The sequence below is a fragment of the Dipteris shenzhenensis genome, chromosome 28 (assembly GCF_047967505.1).
Source record: "Dipteris shenzhenensis isolate YYH24624 ecotype China chromosome 28, Dip_SZ_1.0, whole genome shotgun sequence".
Classification (NCBI taxonomy): Eukaryota; Viridiplantae; Streptophyta; class Polypodiopsida; order Gleicheniales; family Dipteridaceae; genus Dipteris; species Dipteris shenzhenensis.
In genome coordinates this window covers 37629672-37650176 of record NC_141623.1, presented here as the reverse complement: position 1 = coordinate 37650176, position 20505 = coordinate 37629672, and the positions used below count along the sequence as shown (strand labels likewise).

Here is a 20505-nt window from a genome sequence, read left to right as displayed (position 1 = left end):
ACAAGTACCAATCCAATGTAAGCACAATTCAATGAAATAATGAGACTTAAAAAGATAAAAAAGCACTGAGGCTACCTCCTCAGAGCTTTATTATATGCTATTGCCACTTGTCCATTGCTCTTACACATGGATACTTAGTCTCGACACAATAATTACATGGCATTGGTATCCCTTTAAGTCATCCTTATTCCCAATCCAACCAGGTGTTGCTAGGACAATATGCAAAGCATAGGGGCTATCAATGGATTCATTAGCATTCGACCCAATACGTATAAAGACACATGGCATGGTCTACACAACATTGTCTAGAATCCATGACCCAAACAATTTATTCTTATTAGAAAAAGTTGAGCTAAAACACATAAAGATGGACCGAGGCATCATCAATGAAATGGAGCGTCTATGGACAGAATCGGCATGGACAATGGACCAAGTGGGTCTATGATCTATCGCACAAAATCAACCAAGAAGAATACTATAGTCTTCAAGGATGGCATTCGATGTTTGTTGACGATATTCGAAACGGAAAGTCAGAGAAAAATATTTACAAGCCACCACTAGCAAAAAATCCTCCACAAGCTCAGACTTACGTATTGGGGGACTTCAACAGCATAACAACAGAAGGCATGAAACAATTAGAAGAGCTCACGAGCATGTAACAACTCATTTGCACCTCCAACGATGTATGGGTCACATATTATTCCCTCGGAGGGTAGGCTAGAACATACATCAACAAAGACATTCATCTTGTTATTCTCTCTTTTGCCATACAACAGATTGGTTGTGTTCAGCTCTCTAACTGTTGGCTCCCAGCAACAGAGCCTCTTCTGAGAAAGCATGGGCGACGACCGGCAGCGTTTACAGGAGGGCTGGGACAAGTGGAAGCACACCGTTGCCTTTGATCCTTCGGAGATTCTGACTTCGGACCATGTCCGTCGTTGTCGAATCATTAGTGCTGTGGTCGCCAGTGGGGGCACCCTCTCTGAAGAAAGGCTTAGGATTTTGATGGACAGAGTTTTTAATTTTCCTCCACAGACGTTACAGCATATCTTTGAGGCTCACAACAGAGAAGAATGGATGCAACGGATCATAGAGAGCTTGTTCGCCATTGACGATGCTAAAGCCGACGCTCCCGCCCAGGGTCTTTCTCCAACCGAGCTGGATCTTCTCGAAAAGGCCTTCGACAGACAATATGAGGACCCAGACGGCTTCGTTGTCTCCTATGTTCAGCAGTATATCGATCGGTGTTTCATAAACTGGGCTCAAGATACCAAGACGTGGTATGCCCCGTGCGCTCCAATAGTCCAGTCTAGCGGCTGGGGAAAGTCTAGGTTAATGAAAGAGGTTGCACGTGCTGCTAGCGGAATGGTGGTATTCTATTTCTCGTTGCTTCAACCCACATCTACAGGGTACCCTCCCTCGCACCCACAATTGAGACAGCGCTTTGTGACGATGACCAAAGTTGAGCAGGCTTTCGCCATCTTCCGGGCCTGCTTTGATTGGTTGGCCAACGAAGAAACGTTTCCAGATAGAGGCGAGCTGTTTCACAGACAGCAGACCAAGGACTATGGTGGCATACTAGACAGACTTTTAGAGCGACCAGAGTGCTCTTCGGACGAGATGAAGCTTGCATGTTTTGCTGTTTGGAACAAATTCGAAAAGTCCCTCAAAAAATCTGGTGTTCAGTTTTTGTTCGTGATAGACGAAGCCAGGGAGCTTCTTACTCAAGCCCATGGTACAGGTCAGAGAAGCTTTATTGTTTTTAGAAGAGCCTGCGCAGAGCTGCCTCTCAAGGTTAATGCGGCTCAACGCATGGGATCGTTTGTGTTGTTTATTGATACAACTGCAAGGGTGAGCAATTTTACCCCTGTGAATAGGGAGGACCCAAGTGCTAAAGTGAGGATCGGTCTCAAGCAACTTTTTGGGCCGTTATCAAGAATGCCCACGTTTAATATACTTGCTACATCACAACCCACCACTCTGAACGAGGCTGCAGAACCAGAACGTTTTCTCGTTCGTGGCAGGCCATTGTGGGCTGCATTTCTGGAAGGTCACAATACACAAGAATTGGTAAATCTGGCAAAAGTCAAGCTTCTTGGAGGGCTAGAAGTAAAGTCAGTGCAGGGGCAAGAAAAGCTGAAGTCTCGAGATATGTCAATAGTGTTTCTTGGCCGTCGAATAGGTGTGGATATTTGCCCACGGTCAATGGTTGCTCAAGAGCTGGTTGCATCACATATGCGCATCTGTCTGCATACATCAGCAGCTAGAGATTATGTGCTTACCCATGCGCTACCTGAACCTGTTTTAGCTGAAGCAGCAGCACAGGTTCTGCACAGTGAAGTCTTGGTTACTAAACAACTTAGACATTTAAACTCTCTACTACTGAACGGCATTGCAAGTGCAGGAGAAAGAGGAGAGCTAGTAGCACGGTTTTTACTACTTAATGCCATGGACAGTTTACAGAACCGGAATGATTTCTCTACTCCTCAAGGGCTGGAAGAGTTTCTTCAAGCTTTCTTGAGGAACTGGAATGGGTTCACAAAGTCAGGCAATCTGAAAAAAGCACGTGTGTTTTTCAATGCATTTTATCGCTTTTATGGTGGATACCCTTCAATTGACGTTCTCAAGACTTTTATAAGGAATTGTGGGGCCATGATATGCAATAAAGGGCAGAAGGCATATGATCTCATCATACCTTTTGTGTTGCCTAATCATAAGGGAGAATATGACATTGGTGATGACAACTGCATAGGTTGCATAGCAATCCAAGTCAGAAACAGGAAAAATGTGGTTAATCCGCAAGACACCCTAAATCACATGCATAATTATCAGAGGAGACTCTTTCTTCAGGGGAAGGCTGCGCCTAATGTTTTGATTTTGTTGCATGTGGGGCAGACGATTCCTGAGAGCAGCATAGAAGCATCCACGGAAGATTCTCCTAAAGAAAAAGAAAGATCCAAGAAAGAAATGGAGACACAGTTCGTAAAAGAGACAGTTGATGTCATCACGTTTACAGTGGAGAGTTTGGATGAAGTCCAGTGCCTAGATGAATATATGGAAGTGCTCCAATTAGTGCTTCGAGAATCACCGGAGCCCATGAGTATTTTGAACGCAGAGAATGTTGAGGTGCAAGAGTTGACTGCACTACGAAGGATAATGCACGATGTGTATCCAGAGGAGGCAGCAGGTGCTCTGGGAAAAAGAAAGGGTACAAAGCGAAAGGTAGAGTAGGAAAGCATTATGAGACTAACATCCCCAATGTGTATGAGAATTGGGAGGAAAGATGTTTTAAAAGCAAGGTCACTACCTTTTCTGTTTCCAATTTTGTTAGCTCGTTTAATTTTCTTCTCTTACGTTTCTCTCTTTTAATTTTATTGTAGAATTTAGGACTTCAGAACTGCAAACTTTGAATTTATGTATACATATTCCGACATGAAAAGTCAAGAGATGTAATATACGGGGACTCATTGTCATGCCCTACTCAGAATACGATGTGGCATGCTACTTATGTTGCGTGGAAGCGTACTAACTGTGTGTGCATGAATGCGTGCAAACAAGAGAACTCAATCACATAGGAGACATGAGATCTTTGGTTGCATTGTACATAGTGTACTGCTTATAACTGATGGCACACATCATTAACTGAATACAAAATAGATACATAACGTATCGTGCGGGCTACTGAATAATTGATGTTGGGGTGCCTGGAGCCCAAAGCTGAATCAGAACCTCAAATTGAGCCTTCAATTGCTATTCTGCAGCTGAGTAGAAACTCCTCCGAACTTGGCGACTTTCTGCTGAACTGTGGGGCTGATCCCTCGCTGCATTGTAGGCACTATCTTCTGGCTGGAACTGAGTCCAGAGGCTGAGCAATGGGCTGCTGAAGGACTCACTCGCATCATAAACCAGTGTTGCATGTATTTGGTTGAGGGAGGGATTGAAGGCATATGCGCACCCAAATACATGCCTGTGGGAGCATGGACAAGCATCTAAGTAATAAAGTTAAGAAGCTTGTGAGTACTGAAGTTAATAAGCATGTGAATCATAAATTTAAAAAACCTATGAATAATCAAGTCAAGAGACATGGGAGTAATTTTGTCTCTAGACATCTCCCAGGTCACGAAACAAATTTGACCACAATATTCGTGATCGGGAGCTGCCTTCTTGCTCTGTACCCCTCTCTTGGGAGTTTAGGAAGGGGTACATGACAGGTGGTATTGATTCAGACAATTGTTTTTGCATGTTTGGTTAGCCGTCGTGTGTAGACTGTTGTCGAAATTGATTGTGAAGTAACTAATGACTATCTATCTTTAGAAATTTTAAAAAGGTTGTGTTCTCTTGTGTAATTCAGTTGGGTATGTTGTTGTCTCAAGTGGGCATTTTTTTGAGATCCACACCAGTCGATGGAGACTGAATATTTGTTTTGCTTTTAGACACTTAGCGGCATCGCAATATACAGTACGTTTGGATATGCTGCGAGCTGTGCAAAATGCTCTTTACCCCGGAGTACGTGGTCTTAAGCAAAAGATTGGGGGTTAGTACTTAAAAACTAAGGTTAAGTTTGTCTTGAAATGGAAAAGCGAAAAGTGCTCGATTCTTATTCAGTGTGTCGAGTACTTGAAATTAGTACGATAGTATGTGTATGCCATTCCCTGTTATCCTACATCACACCCATATTGTTATAAGTAAATTAGAGGCATAATGGCCTTTCAGAATTCGACTAACTATATACCCAGGATAGAGTTCTAGAATCTCTAGCGATGGGCGGATAAGAGGAAGATCCACCAGTTAGAGGTGGAGGAAGGTCCTCCATATTTCTATTATCATGATGCTTAGTTGAGCAAAACCGTGAAGCTGAATGAGGCCCCTAATAAGTGAGGACTCGGGGAGAGTTTTAGACTTGTCACTACATACTTAATGTGAAGATAGTGGGAGAGAGGGAAGGAGTCTCACTTGCGGCTTTCTCACATACACAATGGGGGAATACACACAAAGGTGGAGGCTGAAAATCAGTTTTCCTCTTCTTAGTTGTGAAAGCCAAAAGAACTCTAGTATAAAGAAAATAGAAGAACCCTATATGTGGGTCTCAAACCAAACTCAACTAACTAAGGTGGCATACTAATTGAGCCACAAACTAGAGTAGATAAGGATAGTTGTCATCCAGCTATTATTCGTGGGCGGTGTACCAACCGCATCTCCAGCTAACAAGTCGGTGACATAAATACACAACGGTCACCCTGGCATATCGCGAGTGGAGCTCGATATCTCAACACTCCCCCTCGAGCTCAATCCCAATTCCTGCACACCAAGCAGGTCTCTGAACTTGCGCAGCTTCTCTGCGCCCAATGCTTTCGTGAATATGTCAGCTACCTGATCCTCTGTGCTGACATAAACTAGATCAATAAGACCTAGTAAAACCTTCTCCCGCACATAGTGATAATGCACCTCAATGTGCTTTGTTCTAGCATGAAAGACTGGGTTCTTTGCCAAGTGTATGCTACTCATGTTGTCACAATAAATGACAACTGGCCCATCTGTAGACTGATGCATATCATAGAGTAGCTTATGCAACCAAGCTACCTCACATGCAGCCATTGCTACACCCCTGTACTCAGCCTCTGTGCTCGACAAGGCAACTGTAGGCTGTTTCTTGCTGCTCCAAGTGACTCCAGCACTCCCAAAAGAGAACACATATCCACTGGTAGATCGTCTATCAGAAATACTACCAGCCCAATCAGCATCAGTGTATCCATGCAACTGTATCTGAACCCCAGCCTCATAAAATAGTCCATACTGCAATGTGGACTTCACATACCTGAGTATGCGTCTAGCCGCATCCAAATGCGGTTTTCTTGGAGCTTGCATAAATTGACTTACCAACCCAACAGCATAGCTCAAATCTGGCCTGGTAATAGTCATGTAAATCAAACTTCCTACTATGCGTCTGTACATAGTAGGGTCTTCCAGAAGCTCACCTGCATCTGCGCTCAGCTTCACATTCTGCTCTAAAGGAACTGAAATAGGCTTACAGCCTGTCATCCCATATTTGGACAGCATGTCCAATCCATACTGCCTCTGCAAGAGCTGTATCCCACTTGGTGATCTAATCACCTCAATGCCCAAGAAATAACGCAGCTCTCCCAAATCCTTCATCTCAAACTTCTGCCTCAATAACATTTTCACATGAAGGATATCTTCATCACTATCACCTGTGATGATCAAATCATCAACATAAATGACCAGCAGCATAATCCCTTTCTCTGTTTTTCTCACATAGAGTGAGAAATCTGCCTTGGAAATCTGAAAGCCAATAGTGACAAGATACTGTCCTATCTTGTTAGACCATGCTCTAGGTGCTTGCTTCAAGCCATACAAGGCTTTCTTCAACCTGCAAACAAAATCAGGATGAATAGCATGAACATAACCTGCTGGCTGCTCCATAAAGACCTCTTCTTGCAAATCACCATGCAAGAAGGCATTCTTTACATCCATCTGATGTTAAGACCATCCCTTTGATGCAGCCATAGCAATGGCTGCTCTTACGGTTGCCATCCTTGCAACCGGGCTGAAAGTTTCTTCATAATCAATGCCATATGTCTGTGCATACCCCTTGACAACTAATCTTGCCTTGTATCTATTCACAGAACCATCTGCATTGTGCTTGATCTTATAAACCCACTTACAGCTAATTGCATTCTTGCCTTTAGGCAAAGGCACCAATTCCCATGTAGCATTAGCATCCAAGGCATCCATTTCTTCATCCATGGCTTTCTCCCATTTTTCATTTCCCATGGCTTGCTCAAAAGAAGTGGGTTCTGGTTCCTGTATCACTTTGACCATATAGGCATAGTGAATGGCTGTAAATCCATCATATTTCAGCCTATCCACAGGATACCTAACCCTGGTAGACCTGCGCAAAATAGGCTCACTTCCAGGTGCTCTCAAAACATCCCTGATCTTCCTTACTCCAGGTGTAAGAACAGAAGGAATACCCAACTCATCATCAATGCTCTGTTCTGAGCCACTGGATTCACCATCCACATAAGAGTGACCTGCATTCACATCAAACATGGGTTGATCTACCTTCTCTTTTTCTTTTCGTGATACCTGCGTACCACTATCTGCATTGCTTTGAGGAGATTCTCCTGATCTCAATCTGCCTGTCCATGGCGAAGTATGTGAACCACTGCTAGAGGACACTCCAGGTCTACTAATATTTTGTGATTGCTGCTGTGAATTCTGTGCAGCATACCATTTTGTGCATCTACATCAATCATCACATTCACTGGTTTATACCAGCTGCTCATCTCATAAAAAACATCTCTGCTCACTGTGAACTTACGTGTAGAAGGGTTATAGCATCTATACCCTTTCTGCTTCAGAGAATAACCAATAAAGATGCACTTCTCAGCTTTTGGATCCAACTTGGACCTCAACTCATCTGGCACATGGACATAGGCAATGCAACAAAAAATTTTCAAATGAGAAATATCTGGTTTCCTACGAGTATACATCTCCTCTGGCGTCATGCCATGTATTGCTGCAGTGGGAGTCCTGTTCATTATATAAACTACTGTAGCAACTGCTTCAGCCCAATAATAATCTGGTAGATCTTTTTCATTTAGCATAGCCCGTGATACCTCTCCAATATGCCTGTTTTTCCTTTCTGCAATTCCATTTTGCTGTGGGGTATGACTGCATGAATATTGCTACTTTATACCATGCTCCTGCAAGAACCTTGCAAACTCATTTGAGAGGTACTCTCCCCCTCCATCTGACCTTAGGCATTTTATTTGCAGGCCTGTTTCTTTTTCAACCATAGCTTTGAAAACTTTGAAGTGCCCAAACACTTCACTTTTCTTCTTCATAAAATACACCCAAAGTTTTCTGCTGAAGTCATCAATAAATGTGACAAAATAGTGATAGCCACCAATAGATGCAACTTTTGTAGTCCACACATCAGAGTGGATTAATTCCAATGGCTTTTTACTCTCTTGAACATGCCTAGGAAAAGGTTTCCTTGCCTGTTTCCCAAATTGACAGGCTTCACAAACCTTGTGCATTTCTGCAACCTTGAATTTAGGCAATCCTGCAACAATAGTTTGGGCTTGCATTGATTTAAATCGCTGTATATTAACATGACCAATGCGTTTGTGCCAGATATCAATATCTGCAACTAGACCGGTCCCATGTGCAAACATTGCTGCACTCAATTCAGGCATGTCCGCATCCAACGTAAACATCCTGCCCTTCTTCTTTCCTTTTACTATCAAGCGACCATTATTTTTCATATCCTCAACAAAGCATCCATGAGGATTAAATCTGACCTGCAAGCCCTGCTCAACCATCTGACCAACACAAACCAGGTTCTTGGTGATGTTCGAGACATGAAATACATCAGACAAGTATTTCTTTTTCCCATCCTGCATAGACAAAGGAATTTTGCCAATCTGCACAATAGGATGTGCAGTATCATCACCAGTCTCCACAAATCCTGGTTTTTCCATTTTCCTTACATCTTGCATCCATTCTGCATGACCTGTCATGTGGTTTGACACACCTGAGTCAACATACCACACATCATTTCGTTCTTCTACACTTGTCACAGAATTGGTCATATGCTGCACCATAAATAGATGCTCATTTCTGTCATCACCCTGCCTACTAGAAGATGCATAATTGCCTTGCTGCAATTTCCCATTCATAATGTCATTCTGCTTTTTGTAGCACTCCTTAGCCATATGACCCATTTTGCCACAATAGTAGCATTCAACATTGCTGTTTGCATTTTGGCCTCTTTGCCATCCACCACGGCCTCTTTGGCTCCCCCTGCCTCTAGAGTTACCACGTCCTCCTGCATAGGACTGGTTTTCTTGCGTTTGCTGCATATTCTGATTTCTACCACGGCCTGCAGATCGGCCTCCTCTACCTCTGCCTCTACCTCTTCCAGCATTTGAGTAGAAGACAGTTTCTTTTGAGGTTCCTGTTGAAGAAGATGCACCCCCATTTCTCTGCTCTTCAGAAATGAGAAGAGCAATCAACTCCTCAAAATCAAGAAATTTTTCACGGACGGCAATGGATGTCCGGAACTGTGCATAATCCTTTCCTAGACCATTCAAGGTCACAGAAACTAAATCATCATCATCCACTGGCGACCCAATGGAAGCAAGTGCATCCGCAATTTTCTTCACTTTCATGTGGTAGTTATTGATGCTCATATTTTCTCTCTGCACATTGTGCAGCTCCTGCTTGAGCTGCATTTTCCTGGCTTGCGTATTTGTGCTATACATTTTTGCCAAAGTATCCCATGTCTCCTTTGGCGTACTTGCATCCTGAATATGCACAATCATGGAGTCCGAAATACTGATAGACAGCCAGTACATAACTTTCCTGGCTCTCTCATGCCATCCTTTGAATGCCTGCATTTCGTGTTGATTGGGAACATTAGGAAGAACAGGTTCTTCTTCATTTCCTGTAATGAACTCCCAATAGCCTTTTCCCATCAAGAAATTCGTCATTCTAAACTTCCATGCCTGGAAGTTGTTCTTGTCAAGCTTTTCAGTGACAATCTGTGAAAGAGAATCAGATGCCATTACGGAACACTGCAAAATATTCTGTCACTGCAAAGAACACAGTTTTTGCCTCACACGGGCAGATCTGCAAAACTGACGAAAGTGTTATTTCACCACACAGTCACTTCCTAGTGACGATTTTGCATCAACAGGCAACAAGCATGAATCTGCAACTCCCAATATCTCTGCACACAGGCATACGATGTAATTTCTGCGGCAACTTTCCATCGACCAAGCGCGCAGTGGTCGCACAGCAAAAACAGGGCCTTTTTCTGAGTGCCTGCGAAGAACTTCCGCCTTCAAAACGGGCCCCGAAACGGCCTCAAATCAGAAAAATAAAGTCACTGAGGGCTCTCGCCACACCATATACTACGCTCTCGCCACACCGCGAAGGGCGTCTCAATCTGAGACAGTGCACTCTTGCACTTCTGGCTGTGCTACCTGCAGAGATTTGCTCCCAAACTCGAAATAGGAAAGCAACACTGGTCCTCTTACTAGGACACCGCGAACTTGGCTTGCTTTCTTGAGCTCCTTACCACGAACAAGGCTTTGATACCATGTGAAGATAGTGGGAGAGAGGGAAGGAGTCTCACTTGCGGCTTTCTCACATACACAATGGGGGAATACACACAAAGGTGGAGGCTGAAAATCAGTTTTCCTCTTCTTAGTTGTGAAAGCCAAAAGAACTCTAGTACAAAGAAAATAGAAGAACCCTATATGTGGGTCTCAAACCAAACTCAACTAACTAAGGTGGCATACTAATTGAGCCACAAACTAGAGTAGATAAGGATAGCTGTCATCCAGCTATTATTCGTGGGCGACCAACCGCATCTCCAGCTAACAAGTCGGTGACATAAATACACAACGGTCACCCTGGCATATCGTGAGTGGAGCTCGATATCTCAACACTTAATTGTTAGTCTTTTTTTATTAGTTGATGATGGCTTTCCTTCCTTTTCATGGATGTAATTGACATAGTTGTGGGACATTCTATTGTGGATTTCCCTTTATAAAAGATTGGGTCTCATTGACATATTTTCGAATCCAAACCTTAAGGAATTTGTTTATTTGTTTGAGTTAGCCCTTCTATTCCTTGGTAAGGTAAAATGAAAATAATAACATGGATTATTTTGACTTAGGTGGGATGATGATTGTTGTTCCTTAGGTAAGTTACTTTTTTCCCTAATATAGATGAGTTTTGGATAGGTGGACTTGGTATGCCATGGGGACAATTGCTCTCGGTATGTTAGTAGTAACCGAAGCACTCTAGTTGTGCATCTTCAAGGCAACAATTGATTTGTGATGTTCCCCTGTATTACTAGATGTTATGATTTATGATTGACGATTGGCTAGTCCTATCAGTAATCGATGGGATATGGCTTAATTGCGTCTAGATGAGAGATTAAGCTAATTATGGAATATATATCTATAAACGAGAATTTTGATTGGCAGTCTAATGTTGGGTTTTTTTATTTTAGAAGTTTTGAGTCAGTTGTAGTTGTTGACATCTTGATTTTTGTGAGGTCAATAATTTGAATTGGTGAATAAGTGCATGTACGAGTATACGAGTGCTCCGATGAAGTGATTCTAGGGGCATATGTGGTTTTTTTATGAAGCTTAAAGTTGCTCCGAGCTTGTAATCAACCTTGTGCAAATTTGAGTAAAATTCTAGCTTTACTTTGAAATTATTGTCTTGGGAAACCACGGACCTTCCTATAATTAGGTAGTTAATAGCAATTAAGACTTCTAGGGGATGTTTAATGGAATACCTGCTGTCGATGGCATTCCTAAAGAGACGGGATTCTCTTATTAGAATATCGATCTTGTCTTGATTGGGAGTGCGTCCAATATCTGACAACTATAATTATTAGCAACCAATCGATAGAGATTGATTATTTTATTCTTGTTGGGCAGACTCCTTTGGTAGTAGAAACCCTGAGAATGCTTTATGATATGCCAAGGTAGACTATAGCAAGAATTTGTGAGATATTCAGCTTATTTTTTTAAGAACAACAAAAAATCTTAATTTGTATGATTGGACTTATTCTAGTCTTTATATATTATTTTTTTAAGAAATGGGATGGAATGTTAAATTTGAGCAAAGATTTATATTTGAATAATTCACGCTAATGTGCAAGCTTAATACGGTTCGCATGGTCCCTCGAGTTTACCTTTAATTCTGTCAAGTTGAAGGTTGACTAGTACATTTCAGGCTGGAAGCCGTCCAATGCCAAGACAATATACTTCTGTAAGGTTTTGGATCTCATCAATTAGAGTCAGGCATTAAGGGCTATGTTAAGAGAGTTACTTGATTTTGTTTTGAGAATGGGAAGTTTCATGAGACTGTCTAGTACTTTTGGTATTAGTGTATAACTGTCTATAGGATTTCTAGTTATGCAAGGAAGGAGACCTGAATTCTAATTAAAGTTGAATTGAGTTGTAGTTCACTTTTCTTGAAAGCACCTATAAAGGCTAAAACTAAAGGTCTTGAGTTCTATATGGTTGTTAAATTGAGTGAGTGTATCCACATCTCCATCTTTGCAAGTTTTTTTTAAAAAATAATTGGGTGCATGCTTAAGTTCAATATACTATTAACTTAAATTACAACCATGGTGAAGGTCTGGTAGTATTTTAGCTTTGAGGTTTTGCTAGTTGTAATCTTACTAGACTCTAAAAGTTTAGTTGAAGCATATTTTCTTACAATTGGATTGTTAAGGAACCCTTCTTACAGTGATTGGGTCTCTTCTTGATTAAACGAGTTTATGTAGAACTATTGCAGTTTGCTCTCGAGATGAGAACATCTCGTTTGTTAAGAGGGAGTGAATGTTATATACCAACTATTTCAGAGTTCAATTGTAGTTAATTTTGGAATTACTTAGAGACTTATTTCTATTTATTGGTATTTTTTGTATGTGGAAGCTGATGAATCCATTAATGAAACCAGCTCCTTCCAGCCCTCTGCCAACATTACCAGAGGTCGATGCCATTCCTCATCCTGCCACTACAAATGCAGCTCCCTTTGCTACCCCCAAGAGTACCCCAATTGCCCCTTGCAGCCACACCATGCCTACTTTTGTGGAGAATGGAGGTGCTGCAAGCTTAACCAGCCACCCCCCTACCATCTTTTGCTTGATAGAAATCATCTCCGACAAGCAAGACCTATCCTTTTTTGACAAAGTGCTCATCCCAGAGGGGCAAATCGCAGCTCTCTGTAACACGCTGTTGCCAGGATCGGCAACCCTTGATAAACAAGGGAAGCTTGCCAAGCTTGGCTTCAATGCACTCAGTTACTCAAAGAAGAGGACTTGCTACCTCAAAGGGTCTTGGAAAGCATGAATGTAGATGCCCTTAAGCCTGGCCTGTATGCTGCATGTGAACCTCAAAAGAATCGAATTTGCTTGTTTTACTAGCCTGGGAACAAACAGATGGTCGGGCACAAAGCCAGTAGGAAGGATGTGGCTTGCAACTTTGTGAGATATCTGATGGAGCTTTGCAGCTGTGTGTGTGCATGCGTGCAGGGTGCAAACATAAGCCCCTCACTTACATCTCAGTCCAGCAGCTCGAGCATCCCTGACCGAAAGCAGAGAACCCAGAGGTTGCAAATCTCTCTCCGCAAGGAATCAGAAGATGACCTCAAGCTTCTGCCAAGATTCAATATCCCTATGCTCCTCCATGAACTCATGCCCTCCCAAATAGCTGCCAGTGCTGCCGGTGATCATGAGCACCACCAACCGGTGGGCTTTATGCTCGCCCAAGGCCACCACAGAACTGCCCTGCTTGTCTGCATGTGCATTCCAGCTTGTTGAAGAAGTGAAAGGAAAGCATGAAGCTGAACATGAAACAAGAATGCTTGCTTGCTTATGGAATGAAGAAAGGTGAGGTCCATATGTAGGCACCTCTACATGAGCCACCAAGCTCCACAATCATCTCCTCAATCAGCTCCTAGAATCTCTCAATCATCCTATGTGGCATCTACCAACAGTGCTTATGGGCACCTAACTGTGCCTCTAGCACACACACATAGAACCCAAGGTGTGCCTAGGGCATACACCTTGAGATATCCCATCAAACCCTCCCTCAAGGGAATGCCTCAGGCTATGTCAAGGATACATCTAGTCACATAGTGTCTCAAGCCATCTCATGGTGGTCAAGGATAAATCTATGGCTAGGATCTCATTCTAGCAAGGGTTCCCAAGGGTGTGAAGTAAACAAAGGGATACATAAGACCTTCCAATGGTTATCTCCCCTGCATGTACATGCACACAATGTCTGCAAGAGGTACCATGGAGCAAAACACATACACATGGCCTACATCATATGGTGACTAGAGGTGTTTACAAAGCACACAATAGTTTATTCCATTCATTTTGGCCAGGGAGAGTACCTTGACTCAACATAAAAGAGAGATCTGGAGCATATATGGAGATGGTTCAAAAAGCATAATCATCATAGGAGGCCTCATCTTGTGAAGGCACATCAACTGAAAGTAAATTGGCAGTTTCTGGTTTTGTAGTTGCTTCCTTTTTGGCCTTACAAAACTTTTCATGGTGATTGTTTTTGCCACAATATTTGCAAGGATTGATCTTGAAGCAATCTTTTGAGAGGTGATTAGTCTTCCCACAATGTTTGCAAGGTGAAAACTTGCCCATTTGAGTTTTTATGGCATAGGCTGTGTCATTGCCTCTCCGGAGTTTCTTGTGCCTTTCTTCTTCTTGAAGAGCAGTAATAAGACCTTCAAGAGTAGGATTAGGAACATTTTTCAATGTGGTAACAACATGATCATAATCTTCAGGCATACTTTTGAGCAATACTGCCATTGCATCATCTGTAGTGATTGGAGAGCTGATAGAAGCAAGTTGAGTGATGAGACTCTGCATGTGATTGACATGGGCAGCCAAGGGAGTGCCACTAGCCATCTTCAATTCAAAGAAAGCAATCTTAAGTGACAATTTTGAGATGTGAGAGCTGGCACCAAAAATAATATCAAGCTTCTGCCAAGCTTCAGAAGGAGACTCCAAATCAGAAATGTGATAAAGATAGTCATCTCCTAAGCCAAGAGTAATAATGCCATAGGCTTTCTCCTCTCTAGCAGGACCTTGTGCCGGCGGGTGTGTAGGAGCTGAGGATTCTCCAGCATTAGAGGCTGTTGAAGAAGAAGTTGAAGCAGGTTTGACAAGCCCCCAGAGGTTTTCCCTCATCAATGCAAACTTAACTTTCATCTGCCATGTGTTTTCACGAAAGCCTTTACCATTGAACTTATCCATATTCAAGAAGGTAGCCATGAGAGGGTCCCTAAAATGGGCAGTGTCTACTCTCTTACAAGGCTAGAAAGAGTTGAAAAGCTTCAAAGTACAAGCATTTAGTGTAGCAAAGACTTGTAACCAAATTCCATACTAAAAATCATAATGGAAATGATACTTAAACTTGCATGCTTCATAGAGGTGGCTAAATGAAAGTATTCCAAGAAAATCCAGGCATAGCAACCTAAAGGAAAGTTGTAGCCACAATTGTACTGATGCTATTCAACACTTTAAAACATCAGAAATGCTAAAGTAGCATCTAATGTAGCACCAAGCTCACAACATTGTCAAAACTATCCAAAACAGAGGCATGATCTTGGAGGGCTTGTATCTCACTCTTCAAAGCAAAGAAAAGAGGGCTTTCTAGGTAGAAATAAAGCTGATATACCAGAGAAGAGCCATTGAAGAAGAAAGGCGAAATGCCGCGTCATATTGCCATAGCCAGGAGCTTGAATGTCGATTGGTTTTTCGTCTGTTTCTCCCTCCCTGGTGGACCATTTCACTTCAAATCTGGACAGGGGCTAGCTCATGCTGTTGTGCAAGCGTGGCTTAGAGGAATTTCGAAATGGTTGCTCCAGCAAGTCGTATTGCACGAAATGGCGTTAGGAAGAAGGCGACTGTTGCGCGGGTGTGTGGGCACCATTGCCTAATTGCTCTGACGTGAAAGGTCGCCCATACAAAGGGTCTCTCTAGCCAGAAGGACTCTGGGAATGGTTGCTTGTAGGTGGAGAACTCAGCCCTCCAAGTGGTTGGGTAGAAAGGGGCAAAATGGAGAGGAAGGTGAAGAAGAAGAAGAAGAAGAAGACATGGCATAAATGGGCTCAAGGAGGATCATAGTGCTCTGATACCATGTTGAAGAAGTGAAAGGAAAGCATGGAGCTGAACATGAAACAAGAGTGCTTGCTTGCTTATGGAATGAAGAAAGGTGAGGTCCATATGTAGGCACCTCTACATGAGCCACCAAGCTCCACAATCATCTCCTCAATCAGCTCCTAGAATCTCTCAATCATGCTATGTGGCATCTACCACCACCTAACAGTGCTTATGGGCACCTAACTGTGCCTCTAGCACACACACATAGAACCCAAGGTGTGCCTGGGGCATACACCTTGAGATATCCCATCACAGCTAAGGTGGTCACCAACACCAAAGTAGAAGCAGTCTATCATTCCATTGATGCTCAACCTGTCTTGAATTTGTTGTTCGCCTCTCATTTTGTGGAGTGAACTGCCTTGCGAGATGATCATTTTGTCAATCTCTTGCGGGTCATGTGCAAAGAAGAAGAGAAAGTACAATGAAGCCAAAGAGGCTTGGAAGCAACGTCTGGATGCCAGAAAATGCAAGCAAAATGATTTAAATAGTATGATTCAGATGTATTCAAGCATGTGCTGCCACATTACTTGTTAGAAAGACGTCCCTGGGAAGAAAATGTGCTTTGTAATGGATTGGATGGTCCAAATATTACCTACAAAGGAGCTGATGATGGAAATGATCAGGAGCTGAAAGCAAATGGTCATTGTTCCGTGGTCAAGGTGGATAGTGATAATGGTGCAGGTAGTGTGCTTCACAACGCATTAGATAGTCCAAATATATCTGGTAAAGGAGCTGGTGATGTACATGAACAATAGCTGAAAGCAAATGACCACCGTTTAGAGGGTCCAAATATTGCTGTTAAAGAAGCTGTTGATGGAAATGATCAGGAGCTGAAAGTAAATGATCCATGTTGCAATGTCAACAAGGTGGATTGTGACTATGGTGCCTGTTTATTACTAGAACTCTCGAAGTTGGAGGAGGAGCTTTGTAGCATCTGGTCAGGTGAACCTGGTATGCAGCATGGTAGATTGTTGTTTAGTGGTGCTAACCTGCAGAGTCTCAGCCCTAATGGAAGTCATTCCAATGGTGTGTTTTTGATTGCTGGTAACAACACTGCAAAACCCATTTGCTTCATGTAGCAGGTCACAATTAAGGCAATGCCGGGTGGAAATACAGAGCAGAGCAAGGAAGTGACGTAACTGTATACTTCAGTACCACACACAATACTGGCCGCAGCTTTATGCTGGACTTGAAGCTGGTGGTTGCCCAAATAAGCACAAGAGAATGGGCTCTTGTAGATTCAAAGCGAATAGCCATGAGGCTCAGCTTGATCAGAGTGCATCTAGAAAGTGCTCTTAGGCTTGGCAACTGCTTGGATGGAATGCCGCTTGTGAACTTTGATAGTCAGGAGGAGTCGAAAGATGAGCCCATACATGTAGCAGGTCAGACTCTGACAATTACGGATGCGGGTCTGGAGCTGGCGGCAGAATTGAATGAGGCCGTGGGAGTTATACTAAGCCCCTTGAAGGAGGCATTTTCCAGAGTTGTCCAACACAAAGGAACTGATGAGAGTTGGTTATCATCGTATGTAAGCTTCCTAGCTGGTGTGGTTGAGATGAGGAGAAATAGGGTGCTTGCATGGTTACAAGTCAATACTTAAGATTTTCCAGAAGATTGTGATCTCCAGAAGCTATAGCTGGAAATACTTGCCTGACTATCTGAGATGAAAAACAAACTTGTCCTCTGTTCTTGCAAATGCCAGAGCTACTTTTTGAAATGCATCCTAGAGAAAGGGCATACCTCTGATCACTCTTGCCTAGGAAGCCACAATTGTAGAGAAGAATGCACCTTTTGTGTTGAGGAATATAAAGAGCAGATGTTTGACCAGCTTGATCATGGCTGGATGGTGCTTGCATGCAATGACCCCGCTGGGCATGATGGAACCCACGATTGTAAGCGCCGGAAGCACATCTGCGGAAAACCTTGTGTACTCTCTGCAAAGGCATACAACTGCAATAAGACTTGCTCCTTAAGGGTCGACCATGAAGGTTACCATCGTTGCAATTCTCGACAGCACATATGTGGCATGAAGTGTGCACTACCCTCTTGCAACAATGATTGTGTGTTTCCCTTGGAGTGGGGTGACCATGAAAGGCATGCCTGCCATGAAAAATTATGCCCTATGCAGTGCTGTATGTAGGGGTTAGGGGTGTGCCATGTGCAAAAAGACACGCAGCTTCCATGGCAAAAGGGGGAATTTTGACTATGAATATGTGTTAGTGCAATCCGAACAACGTAAAGCCTACTGCACAATGATCCCTCCATTGGTAGCCCTCATACCAACAAGAATGCAGTGCATTTCTGTGATGTGAGGAATGGCCTTGTAGTGCATCGTACATCTCAGCCTTGCTGGACTCTGCGTGCATATTTCCGATCTTGTATGTCAATGTCTTTTTCTTTAGACACAAACTTCATCTTAGTCATGTTGCCATGCACTGTCTTATGTAAACCTCCATGCCCAAAAGGAAGCTGACAGTAGTAATCACAAGCATGACAAGAGGACATACTCATTTGGTGCCATGTCTACGTGAATTTGGAGGGTGTTGCACAAAGAAGTTCAATGGAGCTAGGCACATGGCAACCAGCTTGAAATGCTCTGGGATGGGCAGGGATGTGCTCTTGGATGAGTTGACCCATGAGGCATACTGGCATTACATCTGATTTGTGGACCCATGTGAAGAAGTAGAACAAGCCTTGGTGGTGTGAACAAGAGCCTGGTGGTGGTGTTTTTGAGCGACGGGGGCAACAATGGCGGTGTGGATCCTGTGTACATGGTGGGGTGGATGAAGAAACAGGATGCGAGGTTGGTGGTGTACACCATCAAGTTGGGCAATGACCCTTTCAAGCACATCCTGCAAACCATGGCTCAGGCAGGTGATGGCTCATTCCAGACGAGCTTGGACGAGGTGCACCTCGCCAAGGGCTTCGAGGACTTGGCCAAGAGCCTTGAGCCCAATTTTTTTATCACCTCTTCCCAGTGCCCAATTTTGCATCTCGCATCAAGGCCCTGTTTTAATTTGCTAAGATATCTGCTTGAGCCAATACCTAAGTGCTAATTTTGGTTTTCTATATACCTATCTACGTCTACCTAAGTGCTTATTACATTATGGGTACATTATGCTTAAAAAATCATAGTGGGTTGACACGTGATCTGATAGCAGGACTAAAGACACCGGTATTTTTTATTTTGCCATAGAAAATTAAATAAAATTTGCTTTTCTGAAAAATATTTGGGGTCCTCGTCCTTGGTATAGGGTCACCCATGAGACAGAGGGGTAGTACTTCCTTGGTACAAGGTCACCCATGAGACAGAGGGATAGTACTTCCTGGTGCGAAGCATGTGAACGACGCACTTGTCGAGTATTGCGACCAATCGGGAGACCATCTTGTACTTCGAATACATGAACGCCCATTCAAATATGTTCGAGCTTGTCAAGCAAACACGACTCCGGACATCCTTTGCACCGTATTGTGCATGTCCATGCCGATGTTCATGTCCTCTGGTTCAATGTTTTTGTAAGTGGTTCAGAAGTGAGGTTTGCCGTAGTCCATGCAATACCCAAGCATTCCGTGGAAGGTGTGTAAGTTCTTTTGCTTCAAGCTCTTGCACATAATCACCCCCCCAATTGGCCATTGTCCCAACCTATGTACCTTTGGATGAGTTTGTTGACACCTTGGATGCTACGTGCGGTTATGCAGCAAACCATCTGTAAATGGAGGTGAAACGATGTGCCCCCCCTCTTGGAAGAACAAAGGCCAGCATGGCATGCCTCATGCAAGAATCTGTCCACATCATTGAGCACAACGATGTCAATGTCCGCACTGCCCACCCTATTGTGACATTGACCTCGAAAACTGTGGTTGCTCTTGCTTCTGAGGTTGTTGCTTTTTTGGGTCTGCTTCTTGGTTTTTTGATGCTTCTCAGGATGGAAAACATGTGTTATTCGATTGGCTGTGTAGGAATACATATTCGATCCTTACACAAGCACAGGGACCCAGTAGATTCGGGGGGGGGGGGGAGGGGCGTGGGCAGCCCGTTGCATTGATCCATAGCGCAAATCGATCGGGGGGGGGGAGCCATAGCATTGTTCATAGTGCAAATTCAAGTGGGGGGGCGCGGGGAGTCGTAGCATTGATCCATAGCACAGACCGGTTGGGGGGACGAGAATCATAGCGTTGAGTACATAACAACATTGGAGCATTGGCATAGGTAAAGTTGGTGAATCCATTGTTGTTCGGAGCGTTGGAGTGTTGTAGCATTGCACGGAAATTGCATTCGATGGCACTCACAACACACCAAAATCACGATACAATTGAAGTCACTCACATTTTGGAAGGTTCATCGATGGGCTCCTTCATCTGTGATTCGAGAGGAGAACGACCCTAAGTATGCTCTGATAGTGACTGGGTTGCTTCGACGTTCACTGGCAACGCTTTGCACGCCTCTTGCACCTGCTCCTCCAATGCATCTACCTCGCATGGCAAGTCCTTCTCGAACATGAGCCGTCGATGAGCAGCCACATGACCTTTAGCCTTCGTAGCTCACGCCATCACTTTTTCCCGCATCATGAACTAGTACCCAGCATAGAGTTCTTCACGTGTGATAATGTAGAGTATGCATGTCTTGAGCTTTTGGACACGATACACACGAATATGTTGGCTTGGGTAAGATACGTAGTCGCCACCTTAAACCTTCGACGTACGCTGCATTCACAACCTCCAATGACCACCTCAATACTTCCGTTGCAATCTTTTACCTT

General features: G+C 43.4%; 1 protein-coding gene across 1 annotated transcript; it reads left to right on the top strand.

Moving 5' to 3' along the window:
* The first annotated feature begins 694 nt into the window (after positions 1 to 694).
* On the top strand, positions 695 to 3477 carry LOC147883535 (uncharacterized). Its single transcript, XM_087400019.1, has one exon. The coding sequence runs from the start codon at positions 838 to 840 to the stop codon at positions 3229 to 3231; it is 2394 nt and encodes a 797-aa protein (XP_087256145.1). The 5' UTR covers positions 695 to 837; the 3' UTR covers positions 3232 to 3477.
* Positions 3478 to 20505: the final 17028 nt, after the last annotated feature.